This window comes from Urtica dioica, chromosome 1 (assembly GCF_054948205.1).
Source record: "Urtica dioica subsp. dioica isolate 48M chromosome 1, U.dioica_male_clone48M_v1_H2, whole genome shotgun sequence".
Lineage (NCBI taxonomy): Eukaryota > Viridiplantae > Streptophyta > Magnoliopsida > Rosales > Urticaceae > Urtica > Urtica dioica.
Genome location: NC_142756.1, coordinates 2,191,261 through 2,207,734, shown reverse-complemented (window position 1 = coordinate 2,207,734; position 16,474 = coordinate 2,191,261). Strand labels below are relative to the sequence as shown.

Genomic DNA, 16,474 nt, shown 5'->3' with positions numbered 1-16,474 from the left:
AATGGACAGGGTTTAAGGCCGCCAATGAAGTTTTCAAGAACGAGATTAGGGGAATTGTCAAAGCTCTCTCGGCGAAGATTGATCCACAGCCGGGGAAGAACAACAACAAGGAAGCACAAAGTGAAACAGAGACGGGGACAAAAAGTGAAACCGAGTCCGAGACCGAGTCCGATGGTGATGGTAAGCCAGACAACAAGCCAGATGCCACACCAGTGAAGGAAACGGTCGTTGAAAAAAAAAATGAAAGTGAGAGTGAATATGAAACTGACTCTGATGATGAATCAGAGACAGAAGAAGACGAAGAAAAAAACAAGGTAAATTACTGACTGAAATTGTAGACCTATACGTTTACACTTTCTGAAATTGTAGACTTTTAAGTCTACAATTACTAAAACTGTAGACTTAGAAGTATACAATTTCAGAAATTGTAGACCTATAAGTATACAATTTCAGAAATTGTAGACCTATAAGTATACAATAAATGAAATTGTAGACTTAAAAGTCTACAATTACTGAAATTGTAGACTTATAAGTACACAATGACTGCAATCGTAGAATGGATTTTAAGTAGACAATAACTGATATTGTAGACTGTTTGAACTTGTTGATTGTTTGTCTAGGGAAAAGAGGAAAAGGAAGAGGAAAAGAAAGATGAGAAGGAAGAAGAAGAGAAGACAGAAGAAGAAGAAAACAACAAGGTAAATTACTGACTGAAATTGTAGACTTACACTTTCTACAATTGTAGACTTTTAAGTCTACAATTACTGAAACTGTAGACCTAGAAGTATACAATTTCTGAAATTGTAGACTTCAAAGTCTACAATTACAGAAATTGTAGACTTATAAGTACACAATGACTGCAATCGTAGAATTGATTTTAAGTAGACAATAACTGATATTGTAGACTGTTTGAACTTGTTGATTGTTTGTATAGGGAAAATAGGAAAATGAAGAGGAAGAGAAGACAGAAGAAGAAGAAAACAACGACGGGGACAAGCCCGACGACAACGACGGGGACAAACCCGACGAAAACGACGGGGACAAGCCCGAAGGGGACAAGCCCGAAGGGGACAAGCCAGACGGAGACAAGCCCGAAGGGGACAAGCCCGAAGGGGACAAGCCCGACGGGGACAAGCCCGACGGGGACAAGCCCGACGGAGACAAGCCCGAAGGGGACAAGCCCGACGGGGACAAGCCCGAAGGGGACAAGCCCGATGGGGACAAGCCCGACGGAGACAAGCCCGATGGGGACAACCCCGAAGGGACGAATGAAGACAAGAAAGAAGACCAAGTTGGTCAAGAAGAGTATGTACTTCCGTGTTTTTCTGAAACGGAATCAGAAAAAAGAGAAAGGTTGGACCGTCAAGAAAAACTACTTGAGGAAGAGGCATGGGATGATAGCCAACCATGGTTTTATGGTACGGTTCCAGAAGGCAAAACTAGAGCGCAAATTGAGGAAGAGTTGTATGCCGCAAAGAAGTTGGCAGAACAACATATTATCATTGAGGACTCACCTCAAATTGAGGATGAGTTGTATGCCGCAAAGAAGTTGGCAGAACAACATATTATCATTGAGGACTCACCTCAAATTGAGGATGAGTTGTGTGCCGCAAAGACGCCGAAAGAGAAACAAATTCTCATTGTCGACTCACCTCAAAAACCGAGAAGTAGAGTACCTCCGAAAAGGTACATTTATACATAAATTGTAGTCAGTTATACAATCAATTGTAGTCATTTATACAATCAATTGTAGACATTCGTGAAATTGTAGACATTCATGACATTGTAGACATACATGAAATTGTAGACATTCGTAAAATTGTAGACATACCTGAAATTGTAGACATGTATGTTTACAGTTTAGAACAGTATAAATAGATTTTTGACATAGTTATTTGTTTGATTTGACAGGTTTACACCGACTTCGATGCCACGACCATACGTTAAGTTCACGAAAGATCAGAAACGACCCGCAAAGATCCCGCTATCTGGTATTTTCATTGTGCCAACAGATGAAGAGACTACAATCATGGAAAAGTGGATTGGGGTTGGGTTTCGGAAAAATTACAAATCATTGCCGCCCGGTTCCCCAGTTTACAAGAAGGAGAGTGAGGGCTTGCCGGGAAATTGGAACTTTAACGTACAGGTCGTCACAAGCAAAACCTTCTTTTATACCCTCTGGACACCGGCGGCATGGCTGAGTGACGAGGTGAGTGTAATTATAGTGTGACATATTTGTACAGTTATACATCAATTGTAGGCTTATATGTCTACAATTTCCTGGATTGTAGTGTAATTGTAGACTTTTTTTTTTTTTTGTAGCATATCGACATTGCCATGTACTACTTGGGCAAGAAGCGGAAGTATGGTCAAATGTCACAGAAGTTCACCATAATGGACGGGTTTTTTTATAGTTACGCCGATGAGGCATATGACAAATGGAAAGCGTGCACCGACAAGGATGAATTTAACTGGAAGAAGGAAACCCGCATCTTGGACTACATTACTGCTGATATTGAGTGTCAACTTCATTCATGGCCGTGGGTGGAGGTTGATTATATCTACGTCCCTTGTTGTATCAAGAAGTTGTCTCATTGGGTCCTTGTGGTAGCTCATCTAAAGTCACGGAAGCTAATGGTCTACGACTCCATGTCCAAGAGCAAAAGGAGCCACAAATCCGTGATGACCCACCTGCTCAGACTCGCTGAAATCATCCCAATTGTTCTGTGTTCGATTAATGCTTTCGACGGATTAGGCATCGAAGACACAAGCTCGGCGGCGTTCAGCCTTGAGGACCATGATGCTATGCCACAACAAGAGAATGGGTAATGCCCTCCGCTAGAATTCTTGTGTATTTCATATTTTTTTTATACTAAACTAACATATATATTTGCAGCGGAGATTGTGGCATGTTCGTGATCAAGGCAGTTGAGTACTTGACCCACGGCGTACACATGTCTAATTTAGACGCATCCTTCATGAACATGTTTAGGCGGAAGCTCACGATTGATTTATTCCGTCATGGGGCGGTGAAACTTGCGACCGGCTACGGATCTGACGACGAGTTTCCGACATCTAAGGACTAGATTTTTATGTTTACATGAACTCAATCTCAAACTATGAAGTTACTTTTAAAACTATGTTTTATATTTTTGTATGGCTTTGTATGACAATTTGAAGCATGAATTCCTAAACAGTGCTATCTATCTTGGTATGGTTTGTTTTGTTATGACTACAGTCGTCGTGATTGTAGACATATATATCTACAGTTTGACATTATAGGTCTACAATCATAACAACTGTAGACATTAATGTCTACATTCACTACAACTGATAGCTTTTGTTTTGTTATGGCCGTGTCTAAAGATCTGTACAGTGATGTCTACAGTCGTCGTGATTGTAGACATATATATCTACAGTTTGACATTTTACGTCTACACAACAACTGTAGACATTAATGTCTACATTCACTACAACTGATAGTTTTTGTTTTGTTATGTCTAAAGATGTGTACAGTGATGTCTACAATCGTCGTGATTGTAGACATATATATCTACAGTTTGACATTTTATGTCTACAATCACAACAACTGTAGACATTAATGTCTACATTCACCACAACTGGTAGACAATGAAGTCTATAATTTGAACAACTTCTATCATGTAATGTATTCAAGACGTAAAAAAGACATAATTTTATCATATAAGTCGTCATTCAAACTCCAAAACAGAGTAAATACACTCCAAGTTCCAAAAAGACATTAAATACACATTCAAAGGCGTACACTCAGCCGGAATTTGAGAAGTACATGTGTATGTTGGACTCTGAAAATCCGGAAATAATTCATCCATTCCTCTCCGACAAAGGAACTGGACTGCTGCATGTAGTCCGGTTGTGACCAACTTCTCCACACCGCGAACACTTCCTACGAATAGGCTCTTCCCCTTGAGAAGGTATACGTCTCTTCTTCGGTCTACCTGCGGCACGTGCTCTGTGTGTTGGAGGCTGAATTACAAAATTTGCGACCTCAGGGGGAATAGTCCACGTCTGAATATTACCATGGGGATGGTGGACACCTGCATAACTTGCCCTCCAATACTCTGCAGTATAGTAAGGCGAAATATATCCCTCAACCGCAAGGTTACGATGTCCACACGCAGCAATACCATGAGCACATATGAAACTGTCAAGTTGAAATTCCCGACACGAGCATGTTTTTTCGTGCAAATTGACAGCCCACGTGTTTCCATCTCTGTCACCTACCTCAAACTCGAGGAATGATGATGGCCTCACCTAGAATAAAAGAATAATTAGAGTAAGTCATGTACGTGTAGACATATAACTAAAATTGTAGACGTAGATGTCTATAAATACCTGTAACTGTAGACTTCAATGTCATTGTAGACATCAATGTCTATAGTTTTATACAAATTGTGGACATCAATGTATATAATCACTACCAATTGTAGACATACATCATCTACAATCACTGCTAATTGTAGACATAAATGTCTACAATCATCACAATTGTAGATGACGTATGTCTACAGTTAGAACACAATACTGAATAAAATACAAAAAGATCAACATACCGGCATTCCACAAGCTGCAGCATAGTTTGTCTCTAGTTTCTTCTGGGCATCTTTGGTCAATAACGTTGTTGTTTTTGTTGCCAACTCTCTACGTTCGTGATACCATCCTAGACTTATTTCCCGCAACCAGTCGAACAACTTAGAAATAGGAAACTCTCTAGGCTTAACGTTGAACGCATTCAATGATTCTGCGTTGTTGTTCGTCATGATATCGTACCTGTTTTCACGAAAACAAGATCGTGCCCACGTTTGATACCCAACCTCCTTCTCCAGGTATGGGCGTATTTCTGGATTTTCAGAGTCCAACATACACATGTACTTCTCAAATTCCGGCTGAGTGTACGCCTTTGCTGCGGCGTAAAATTTCCACTTCACTTGCTTTGTTATGCTCCCTTTGAATGTGGTCTTCAAGTTACCAAGCAAATGATGTACGCAAAAACCGTGTTCACGGGTTGGATACACCTCCTTGACTGCATTAACTATTCCTTGGTGCCTATCAGATACAATTACCGTATACTCCCTATCCCCAATAGCGTCCTTCACCTTTCTCAAGAAGTAAATCCAAGTCTCATTAGATTCATTAGAACCATGAAAGAAGGCGAGTGGAAATATTTGTTCATTTCCGTCCATGGCACACGCTGTATACAAAGTTCCTTTGTAATAGTTCTTCAAGAAAGTTGCATCAACAATGATAATAGGCCTGCAATACTTCCAACCCCTCCTCCACGGGCTAAGTGACATGAAGAAGCTAACGAACTGATTATTCGACCCCGTAGTGACAAGGTCAAAGAGAGAACCTGGATTTTTAGTCTCGATCATGTACATCAACTTAGGTAGGAACGCGTAGGACTCTGCTTCGGTGCCGTAAAGGGACTTAAGAGCTTTTCCTCTCGACCGCCACGCTTTTTTGTATGACATACGAACTCCGTAATCCATTTGCATGTAATTAATGATCTCTTTTGGTTTACACAATCCCAACGTCGGATCTATGCACTTGTGCTTCACAACCTCTCCCACTACTTTGGATGTGGCTTGAGGATGATATCCTTGTCTTTCATTTATAGGACAAATATGTTCACTCTCAAACCTGAATAAGAAAATTCCAAATTAAACATTACTTTCAATTTATATGTATAATTGTAATAAAAACTCTCATAAACTGTAGATTTATAAGTCTACAATTAACGATAATTGTAGAGATATATGTCTACAGTTTCAGTAACTGTGTACTTATAATATCTACAATTGTTTTCAATTATAGAATTGCAAGTCTATAATTTATGTAAACTGTAGACTTGCATGTCTACTCTTGGAGTAGTTTGTAGACATGTAAACTAACAATTATTCTATTATGGCAACATAATAATTACCTTTTAATCCTAAAAATCGGAGAGCTGGGAATTCTAACTGCTCGAACACTCCATTTATAATGCTCTCCCGGACAAACTACATGGAGACATTCTTTAGATGAATACTTTGTCCGAAACGTACAGTGTTTGTTAATGGCATACAAACTCAATTGTTTTTGCAACACCAATTTGCTAGCATACATTCCATGAAGCTTGAGTGTCACAGGGGAATTGATATCCAGCACTTGCTCATCGCTACTTGGATGAGGAGGAGGAGGATGAGCGGACTGCCTACGTGGAGGAGGCGGAGGATGGGACTCTCTACATGGAGGAGGCGGAGGAGGGGATTCTCTACGTGGAGGAGGCGGAGTAAGAGGAGTTGTCTAGGTGGTCGAGGAGGGGATTCTCTACATTCTTCCGTTGCATCGTAGAAAGTATTCATGTCCTCAAGTCCCTGCGTTGGCTCAACCGTGTTAGGAGTTGATCTAAATCCTGGAGAAACTACGCTCTCCCATGCTGCCTCATGCCCTTCCCGTGGCTCTTCAGATATTTCCAAAATCATATGAAATCTTCCGACGTCAGGTATCGTTTTCCTCAAATACAAATAAGCTTTCAATTGACCGTTGTCTTTAATCTCAACAGGTTTACATGCACCGTCAATCAAGTACTTCAAACCGATCCTGTGAGTTGATGGGGAAAGGCCAAGCTCCGCGAACAAAATCTGCATCAAACTAGGGTAGTTCACCGAAGACGACACCATAATACCCAAATTTCCTCCCTCGACGTATACTGTGGGTTCGACCCATGTACCACTGTGTTTCAAAAATATATATATTTCGGACATTCCTGCATAGGAGAAACGCATATCTGATTTTGTTATTATCATGTATGAAAAAAATTAAATGTCTACAATGAGAATATTTGTAGAAATGTATATCTACAATTACACCAATGAAGTGTAATTGTAGATATACTGTCTACAATTATTGTAATTGTAGATATACTGTCTACAACTGTAGACATACAGGTCTACACCTTCAGCTGTTGTAGACTAATACGTCTACAACAACGGAAGTTGTAGACCTATATGTCTACAATTACAACATGTCTACAGTCTACAATTTTAGAGACTGTAGACATGTATGTCTACAATTCAAGAACGCGAAAAACAATGAAGAACAACACACAAACAAACCCAGCAACAAACAACACAGAGACGGCGGGTAATGGCACCAACAAACCCAGAACGACACAGACCTAAAACCCAGACAAACGCACGAAAACAAAGAAGAACGACGAAAAAGAAGCTTTCTTTTAAGATGCACGATAATGACGTTGAACAAACATGAATCCGAAACCCATAAACTCAAAAACCCCACGACGATGAACGAAAGCCCAGAAACAAAAAGAGAGGAGAGAAGACGACGAAGACGATGAACGAAAGAAGCTTACTTTTAGACGAGGACGAGGTGGCCGGAGAGCTGAGCTTCACTTCATAGACACGCAGCTCATGGAGGATCATGACAGGGAGATGAAACGTCCTTCACACGCAGAGAAAAAAAAAAGAGAGGAGAGAGAGAGCTGTACATGGCACAATAAACAAGACCGTATGAGAAGTCTTATACAACAAGTTTTGGTTTGGGGGTTTGAATGAACAAAATTACAAATTCAAGGGCAAACCCGGTATCAAACTATTATCTCTCCTCAAAACACTACTAAAAGTGTCCAAAAACAAGGTACCCTATATTTTGGTCCAAATCATTGAAAACACTACTACATCCGGCCATTTCCCTTTAAACTCGTATTTAATTAATTTGGACCAAGTTATGATCTAATTATATATATATATATATATATATATATATATATATATATATATATATTGGGATTCTAAATATGTTGAGTGATATTCATTATATTACACAAGTATAAATATTTTTATTTTATTTTTCAGTTAATTTAAATTATAGCGAAATTATCAATATTCTAGAACTATATTTGAATGTTTTTTTTCTTCATATTCTAATGGAAATTTCCATACCATGTTTCTCAATAACTAAATAAAACCATTATGTCTAGTGTCTACGCTTAACTTGCCACGCACAAACCACACACACACATGTACACACACACACACACACACACACATATATATATATATATATATATATATATATATATATATATATTATGCCAACAACAAAAACTCAAGTCTTATTGAGCATATTAAATGGTGAAATCAATACAATTTTAATTTCACTTGCTACTTTATAATTCTCAAACTACATCCGCTTAAACAAGAACCTCTTCTAATATTAAACTAATGTCCTTATTTGTTTAAGTGGATCCCACAAATTTTTAATTAACTCTATAGAGCCATTTTATTCTACAAGCAAATGGGTTAAATGTGAAAGAATGGTGAAACTATTTGCTTCAATTTTATATTATTTGCTAATAAGTTTCTCTAATAAACCATTAAAAGATGCTCATGTGTGATGATACATAATGTACTTATTTTACAAATTCCCACGAATAAGCAGTCGACAACACTTTTAAATTAAAGTACTAGGAAAATGAAATGTGAAAGAAGAGACACCATATTTAATAACTACTTGATCAATATTGATGCAAGTGAGGTTGATAGATATTAGATACCAAGAAACCCATCACCATAGTCGTTAACAACTTGTTCACGAAATCATCTTGTCTTTTTTTCTTTTTCCTTTTTTTTTCACTCCTTTTTTCGGGTTGGCAAGTTATTTAGTTAATTTGGGAGAGCAAGCTCAGTCAGTCAAAACTCAAAACTCAATAGCTATCTAATGCCTATAGAGGTACGTAAATATGTACGGGATTCGTTATATATGTTTGAGATCTTTTGCATGGCTTTCTTGATATGAGTTAAATATTTTGCAGATATATATGAGAAATGGTATCATAGTTGTTGATGAAGATGTATTTGTTGACAGAAGATAGAGAGCCCAAATGAACATATACGCATAATTGCTCGTATATGACTACTTTTGTGCTCTTTGTTCTTCTGTCAACGAAACCAGGTTCGCCATACAGATCATTATATTCAAGGTACATATAACTTATTGCTCATAATCTGATTACTTTGTAATTATCGTATATATAAAGCAATCTAATACCTATATCTATTTTCCTGAGCTCGTGTGGCTTATATTTCTCTTATTTTTGCAGTTTTTTAGCACGTTAGTTCTTTCCTTTTCTTTTTGTAGTTTTTTGTATTTTTGGAAAAAGAACAGCATTTTGTACTAAATGATGTGTACCATGAACATGCATATACACTTCTTTGTACATCTCTAGATAGATGTATATGTGTATATGTATAACACCACTTTAATTTGTTCATGAACTTGTGAGATTTCATACAGTTCATAAGAGTAGAGAAAACTGATATTTTATATATCACTGACTCCATTGATCTCTAGATTAGCTAGAAAAACAAAACACAACTAATATATATATATATATATATATATATATATATATATATATATATATATATTGTGTAGTGATTTCCTGCCAAATGAGAATAAATTAACCATATAGCTATAATGATAACCCTAATGATTATAATAATAATAAATAAACAAATAACACGGTAACAGCACATGCATCACATGGTGATAAATTTCCGGTAATTTTGGAGATATTATACTATCAAGACTCATACAATGAGAAATATATCCAATGCATTATTTGTACAAGTTGTATAAAACATAGGAAAGTAGTTAATAGGATTGGATCAGACTAGTTTTAAATAATTTGGTAAAATATAGATCGGATTGGATTGAACAAAATAATAATCAATCGGACTAAGTTATTTATATCCGTCCAATCAGGTATCGTTCAGTTATAAATAAATCTTTATTTTAATTTTACAAATTTAATTAGAAAAATTAGTTAAACAATTCAATTATCTTAAGAATTGATGTTGATATAGATACGGCTGAGATCAACAATCTTAAATATTCTAAGAATAATACTTGATTTATGATAAGATATATATATATATATATATATATATATATATATATATTGTGTAGTGATTTCCTGCCAAATGAGAATAAATTAACCATATAGCTATAATGATAACCCTAATGATTATAATAATAATAAATAAACAAATAACACGGTAACAGCACATGCATCACATGGTGATAAATTTCCGGTAATTTTGGAGATATTATACTATCAAGACTCATACAATGAGAAATATATCCAATGCATTATTTGTACAAGTTGTATAAAACATAGGAAAGTAGTTAATAGGATTGGATCAGACTAGTTTTAAATAATTTGATAAAATATAGATCGGATTGGATTGAACAAAATAATAATCAATCGGACTAAGTTATTTATATCCGTCCAATCAGGTATCGTTCAGTTATAAATAAATCTTTATTTTAATTTTACAAATTTAATTAGAAAAATTAGTTAAACAATTCAATTATCTTAAGAATTGATGTTGATATAGATACGGCTGAGATCAACAATCTTAAATATTCTAAGAATAATACTTGATTTATGATAAGAAATGGGCTAAATCCTTGTCTTTAGCTTTTGAATTCCTGATCGATAAAGATTGCACACGAAAGGACAATAATTGCTAGAAAAATATGAGAGAAATGTGTAATTATTTATTGATTTTTTAGAATAAAACAAATAATCCAAGAATCACTCAAAGGAACTCCGTGTTTTCTTGCCTCAATACATCTATTTATAGTAATCTTTCTAAGTTTCCTGTAGCTTCATATGTTCATATTACATTCAATATTGATTGTATAATAAATTATATTTAGTCCGTCGGTTACGGTATTTGAATCCATGATCTGAATAGATACTTATCGAAGTCGACCATTCTTCAAGCTATTGGTAAACTTCGGGGTTGTTTGGTAGTTAACTCAAAAAGTTTTTGCTTTTTATTTTCTAATTTTTGTAGTTGTACTGAAAACTTATTTTGCAGTTGTTTTCAAAAAACTGTTTGGTACAGTTTTCATTTTTGTTTTTGAGAAATTGAAAAAACTGGAAAAAGTGTTTTGTACAGTTATCATTTTTGTTTTTGAAAAAATGAAAAGAGAAGATGAGGAGAAGGAGAAGAGAAGAGAATAAGGTTGTGTTTGGTAGTTAACTCAAAAAGTTTTTTGTTTTCTGTTTTCTAATTTTTGTAGTTGTATTGAAAAACTGTTTTGTAGTTGTTTTCAAAAAGTTGTTTGGTACAGTTTTTATTTTTGTTTTTGAGAAAGTGAAAAAACTGAAAAAAGTGTTTGGTATAGTTTTCATTTTTGTTTTTTAAAGAATGAAAAGAGAAGATGAGGAGAAAGAGGAGAGAAGAGAAGAAATTTTTTTTCAAAAACACCTTTTATTTGTTTTTAGTTTTCTTTACTTTTTTCCAAAACAACTTCAAAATTTTTTGAAATTTTTTTCCGAAAACACTTTACCAAACATGTTTTCAATTTTTGTTTTCAATTTTTTCAACTCAAAAACTAAAAAACAGTTTTTGAGATGAGAAACAAACATGGCCTTATTTGTTCCAAAAACACATTTTATTTGTTTTCAGTTTTCTTTACTCTTTTACAAAACAACTGCAAAAATTTTAAAAAACAATTTCCGAAAAATTAAACCAAACGCATTTTCGTTTTTTGTTTCCAATTTTTTTTAACTAAAAAACTATTTTTGAGATGAGAACCAAACATAGCCGAACTATTCTTCATTGAGCTCTGTGAGTGAGTCCATCTATTATTTCGAATGGATTGGGCTCATTTCCCTTCGTTACTCGTCTTCCTATTGGGTTTTCTCTACCAAGCCCAATTCATTAGGCTTTCATTGTGGACGAAGTGTAGTACTAACATTCAAGGACGAAGGCAGGTGCAGCTCAAGGGGGCTTTAGCCCCTCTTACTTTTTTCAAAATATAATTTCTTAAATAACTCATTTTCAAAAAATAATTACATGTTATAAATTTAAACAAGGGTTTAAATTCTCGGGGGAGTCGTCCGATTTCCATCCGAGAACCGGGAAATAGAAGGGTCCCGGTACGATTCGTACCAAAATCGGAGTTTTCCCTGCGAAGCGGGATAAACCGGACGGGAAACGGTCCGGTTCCCGGTTCGAAGATTCTGGCTTAGTTCAGTTGATTTTTTTTTTTTTTTTATAGAAAAACCATGGTATATAACCGAATCTCGAAGTCATTTTCCAAATCACGCCGAAAATTAGGTCTTTGTTTCCCGTTGCCGCTTTGAAGCTTTTTCACATGTTACCGCCGAATCCCGCCGGTTTCTTCACCTTTCCGGCAGTCTGCAGTTGGATCTTCACGTTTTTCCGACGAGAAGCTCGCGTGATGTAGGCTTTGATAAATTTGTGTGTTTTGAAAGTTTTGCATAAGAGAAGAAGAGTATGGACCCACTAGAAAATTTTAATAGAGAGAGTTGTGAGAAATTGTGAACGATATTATATATATATATATATATATATATATATATATATATATATATATATATATATTAATCATTAGAAGAAAAAAAATTGACAATTTGAAATAATAGAATGGTGCACCGTTTAAATTTCAAAATACTATATATATATATATATATATATATGTATATATATATATTGTTTACCTAAAATGATATTACATGGAAACGAAAGAATGAGTACATGGGCGTGGCCTATTACTTTTAAATTTTAAATAATTAAGACTACAACTTTTTGTTTTTAACTTTCCTCATTCCTTGTCTAAGTCAATGGTTTGTTTGATTATCTGGTTTTGAAAGATAATTAATAACACTCCGTCGGTCAAAGGTTTATGAATTAAATGTACTTAGTAGCTACTAAAATAAATTCAGGCCATATATGTGGAATTAATATATATATGGCATCAAAAATACAGATTTGACCATTTCCATACGAGTTTCATGTTTCTATATATAAAAGAAGAAAAAAAAAGAGCTTCAAAGACCAGTATAGGTTCTGGTAGATTCAAATTATTGCACTGATTAAGCTTTGCATAATATTCTATAAAGTTCCTCAAAAACTTAAATTGATTATTTTTTATGAGAAGACTTTTTTTTTTCACTCTAGAAAGGCATGTAAATTATTTTTGAATAAATAGTATGTCCACCCATATCATCTAAGCTTTTCTCTAGCATGTCTTCACGAATCTCCCCTGAAAATTTTAGAAAAAATAAAATTAATAAATAAAGTCGACAGAAATCATTATAACTTGAGAGATGATAAGTAAGAAAAACTCAATTGTAACGCCCTTCACACACAAATTACGGAGACCAATAATAGATTAGCTTCCTAATCAACGGCTACTAAACCAAATATTTTTGTGACATAATTTTTTATCAATTGTCCACGAGAAAGTCAAATCTAACTGCATATTTATCCATTAGTTTATGTCATGGTAATGAAATTCAATTAAAAAGTATATGGGAAACAATTAAAAATATTAATCTTTTTTTTTTATATTGGCTAAAATTTTGGCTAGCCAAAATTAATAAATAAATATGACAAAAAAAATTATTATGTTTCGGCAAAGGAAAAACAGTTAATTTTTTATCGATATTTTTTATGAATTTAAATCGTCGTAAATTCAATTGATTATCTACGTTTTATTATAAAATTTTGTGAGTAGTGTAATAATAATTCTAAAAAGTGACTGAAAAATTACAAAAACAAGTACCTTCATTCGAGGGCGTTTCTCGGCATTAAGCTTACGGACTTGGTAACGGATTTTCTTGGAGAAGAGTCTGTTTTGCCTCTTCTCCTTGTATCTCAACACGCTCGCCTCTCTTTGTCCTAATTTCCACCCTTCCGGTTCTTCCTTAATTTTTATATAGTCATTTTCCGGAACCTTCCACAGATTCCCGACACTCGATCCCCATCCACCTTCCATTATTCCCTATGAAAAAAAAAAGATTAACCAACATTTAATACTCCAATTTACTAATCCGTCCGCTGCGTGTGGCAATTTAGTACAAAAAATGGTGACAAGTAATTATATACTTGGCTCCATGTATTGACATAGCAATCTTCGTATATTAGGGTAGATGAATTATAGAAGAAAAAAACACAAATTACTGAAACTCAAGTCATCCTTTAATTATTATGTTTAAGACACTTCTAATTGATCTGCATATTACAATATAAAAATAATAATATTTAAATAATAAACAGAGTATTAAAAAGGCGAAAACGTTTATAGTTCACTCTATTTCATTACGGATCTAGACTATAAAAAACCAATTATGGTGAAATCAAGCAATAATTAACACTTCTAAATGATCAAACCCCTAATTTAGTGTAGGGCAAAAAACATATGACTAAATATAAAGATAGTACCTAACTCCCTGTTAAATAGCCTTTTATGAATTAACGATGCAGTTCTGGATAAATAACAATGATTGATTATTTGATTGTAGTTTAGGCTTCGAGTTAGCGCTAGTGGTATTTTACAACGTGACATTATTTAATTACTTTAGAATATATATTTTGAGGAATATCCAAAAAGGAAAAGATCTTAAGACATTAAAAACTCCAACCAACTCAAAGTTGGGAAACGTGGGCCAGAGCCCCAGCTGGCCAAGGCCCACCACCACGAAATGGGCCTCACTCAGAAAAGTGGAAAAAGGGTAAGTAAAGGCACACTGTTAATTTGTCGTTTTCTGAAACCCCTTAAACAAAAGGTTAAAGGGAAACAACAACAAAGAATGAACTGGAACAATGATTAGAGAAGTTCGAGTTCGATTAAAAGTTAAAACTCTTAACAACTATTTATGTGATGAACTCAACCAAACTCCGTAACAACTTGTCGTAGGTCACGATTACAAGAAACATACTCCCACACAAATCTCGAATTTGAAACTCCGACAAAACTTAATGAATCCATGTTCGTGAAATAAAATGGACTGATCGAGAAGTAAAATTAAAAAGTCGGTACAAATTCCTACAAAACATGTAAATGACATAACGACGCGCAAACGTTTATTTGTCGTTTTATAAGATCCCATTAAACAAAGATTATAAAATGCCATTTTCTCCAAATATTAATTAAAAAAACGACTTGATTTTAATTAAGATATAGAGAGAGACTTACGTGATGATCGCAGTGTAACAAGTCAGGCACGGTTTGAGGAGAAGAGAGGTTTTGGTTTGGCTGAATATACAACGGCCCTTTATCGGACCAAGCGTTGAGAATCCCTTCGTAATCAAGCTTCAGAGCCAGTGACGTGGAAGACGACGAGTTCGCGCTAAATACGCTATTGCCCTCGGAATTCGACGACATCGTAGTCGTCGTCGTTTCGACCTTACTACTCGACTTTCTCTTCTTATTCTTCTTGCTCCGCCGCTCAAAAACGACGGCGTTTTTCGACGACGAGCTCGTAACGTCCTCGACCACCTCGGAGTAACAAACCCATTTCTCCTCCTGGTCCCCGTCGTTGTCGTTTCTTCTCTTCATCGCCGCTCTCACGAGGGACTCGCTGTCGTACGTCCGCTCGTACGACGGAGATCCCTCGTGCTCCGGCGAGGGGCGGAGGAGTCCGGTGAGGGACGCGTCTCCGGCGGCGGACTCGGAGTCGAAAAGGCGAGCCACGTTCTCGTGGTGATCGGCGAACGACCTGTCGTTTGGCTCTGGGTGGAGTGGGAAGAGGTTTAGCTGCTGGGTCATTTTCGTAATTTCCGTCTCCGGCGAGGGCTTTTCCATGTGCTTTGAGAGGCTCAAGTATTTGGGCTTTCTGGTTTTGGTTCTACTCCTTCCATGACTCCTCTTCTTCCTATTACTACTCTTATTATCTCTCTCATCTTCGGTTATACACATGATCTCTGTGTTGTGTATATCTATATGTGTATGTATATGTGTGTTTTTCTCTGTTCTTGTGATCTCTCTCACTCTCCTCTCTCTCTTTGGTCTCTGAAGAGGAAAAAGCGAGACAGAAAAAGGTTGAAAAATAGTAAGAAAGAAAAAAAATAATAAGTTGACCCACATGAAAAAGAAAAGGGCTTTTTAGTCACCAGTGTCTCTCTCTAGAAAAATATGGAAGATTAATAAAAATGATGGGAGTGATCTCTTGCCTTTTCATCGCCACGTGTATCGTCACCATTGGATGCTGTGCTAGATTGTGTGTTGTTATCCGGATTTCGTTTGGCCGTGTAGATAAAATATATATATATGATTAGATTTCGTGCTTTTATTTTTTGAGTTTATAATTATTTTATATATATATATGTGTACTCCATAGTCTATGTATCAAAGCTATACTTTTTAGATAGATCCCACGCTCACTTCTTTCTTCTTTTTGTTTTGCTGATTAATTATATTTTTAAATTGACGTCAAGACTGTGAACGCTTTTTCGTGATAAGCTACATATCATTTATTTTATTTTAAGTTTGGGAAATTGGTAAATATATGTTTTTTTTTCTTTTCATTTTAAATAATAAAACATAAAATATCTTGTGATAATTTCTTATGGGCGCGTATAGTTGTAGGATAAGAAGAAGTGTATGT

The 16,474-nt window shown here is 35.4% G+C and overlaps 3 protein-coding genes and 1 long non-coding RNA gene across 4 annotated transcripts; 2 read left to right on the top strand and 2 right to left on the bottom strand.

Annotated features, from left to right (window-relative positions):
• Positions 1-149: 149 nt before the first annotated feature.
• On the top strand, positions 150-3,210 carry LOC149406250 (ubiquitin-like-specific protease ESD4). The gene is made up of 5 exons (XM_089626314.1): positions 150-314; positions 621-1,686; positions 1,912-2,209; positions 2,323-2,825; positions 2,897-3,210. The coding sequence occupies exons 3-5, from the start codon at positions 1,928-1,930 to the stop codon at positions 3,084-3,086; spliced, it is 975 nt and encodes a 324-aa protein (XP_089482440.1). The 5' UTR covers positions 150-314; positions 621-1,686; positions 1,912-1,927; the 3' UTR covers positions 3,087-3,210.
• Positions 3,211-3,695: 485 nt separating this feature from the next.
• Positions 3,696-6,144, bottom strand: LOC149406249 (protein FAR-RED IMPAIRED RESPONSE 1-like). The gene is made up of 4 exons (XM_089610833.1): positions 5,963-6,144; positions 4,593-5,679; positions 4,476-4,544; positions 3,696-4,293 (listed from the first exon to the last, which is right to left on the bottom strand). Exons 1-4 carry the CDS (start codon positions 6,142-6,144, stop codon positions 3,844-3,846), a joined length of 1,788 nt encoding a protein of 595 aa, XP_089466959.1. The 3' UTR covers positions 3,696-3,843.
• Positions 6,145-8,293: 2,149 nt separating this feature from the next.
• On the top strand, positions 8,294-9,267 carry LOC149406248 (uncharacterized). The gene is made up of 2 exons (XR_016300194.1): positions 8,294-8,772; positions 8,855-9,267. It is a non-coding gene; the product is annotated as an uncharacterized LOC149406248 (long non-coding RNA).
• A 3,592-nt stretch (positions 9,268-12,859) lies between these two features.
• Positions 12,860-15,987, bottom strand: LOC149406247 (uncharacterized). The gene is made up of 3 exons (XM_089623042.1): positions 15,064-15,987; positions 13,651-13,869; positions 12,860-13,128 (listed from the first exon to the last, which is right to left on the bottom strand). The coding sequence occupies exons 1-3, from the start codon at positions 15,952-15,954 to the stop codon at positions 13,105-13,107; spliced, it is 1,134 nt and encodes a 377-aa protein (XP_089479168.1). The 5' UTR covers positions 15,955-15,987; the 3' UTR covers positions 12,860-13,104.
• Positions 15,988-16,474: the final 487 nt, after the last annotated feature.

Excerpts from the sequence above, each read along its gene's own strand:
- LOC149406250 (XM_089626314.1), top strand. The coding sequence starts at position 1,928 with ATGCCACGACCATACGTTAAGTTCACGAAAGATCAGAAACGACCCGCA. Across the intron at positions 2,210-2,322 it reads CGGCATGGCTGAGTGACGAG|CATATCGACATTGCCATGTA; the intron begins GTGAGTGTAATT and ends TTTTTTTTGTAG. Across the intron at positions 2,826-2,896 it reads ATGCCACAACAAGAGAATGG|CGGAGATTGTGGCATGTTCG; the intron begins GTAATGCCCTCC and ends ATATATTTGCAG.
- LOC149406249 (XM_089610833.1), bottom strand. The coding sequence starts at position 6,144 with ATGTATGCTAGCAAATTGGTGTTGCAAAAACAATTGAGTTTGTATGCC. Across the intron at positions 5,680-5,962 it reads CCGATTTTTAGGATTAAAAG|GTTTGAGAGTGAACATATTT; the intron begins GTAATTATTATG and ends TTTCTTATTCAG. Across the intron at positions 4,545-4,592 it reads CTGCAGCTTGTGGAATGCCG|ACATACGTCATCTACAATTG; the intron begins GTATGTTGATCT and ends TTCTAACTGTAG.
- LOC149406247 (XM_089623042.1), bottom strand. The coding sequence starts at position 15,954 with ATGTGGGTCAACTTATTATTTTTTTTCTTTCTTACTATTTTTCAACCT. Across the intron at positions 13,870-15,063 it reads TGTTACACTGCGATCATCAC|GGAATAATGGAAGGTGGATG; the intron begins GTAAGTCTCTCT and ends TTTTTTTCATAG. Across the intron at positions 13,129-13,650 it reads AGAAACGCCCTCGAATGAAG|GGGAGATTCGTGAAGACATG; the intron begins GTACTTGTTTTT and ends TAAAATTTTCAG.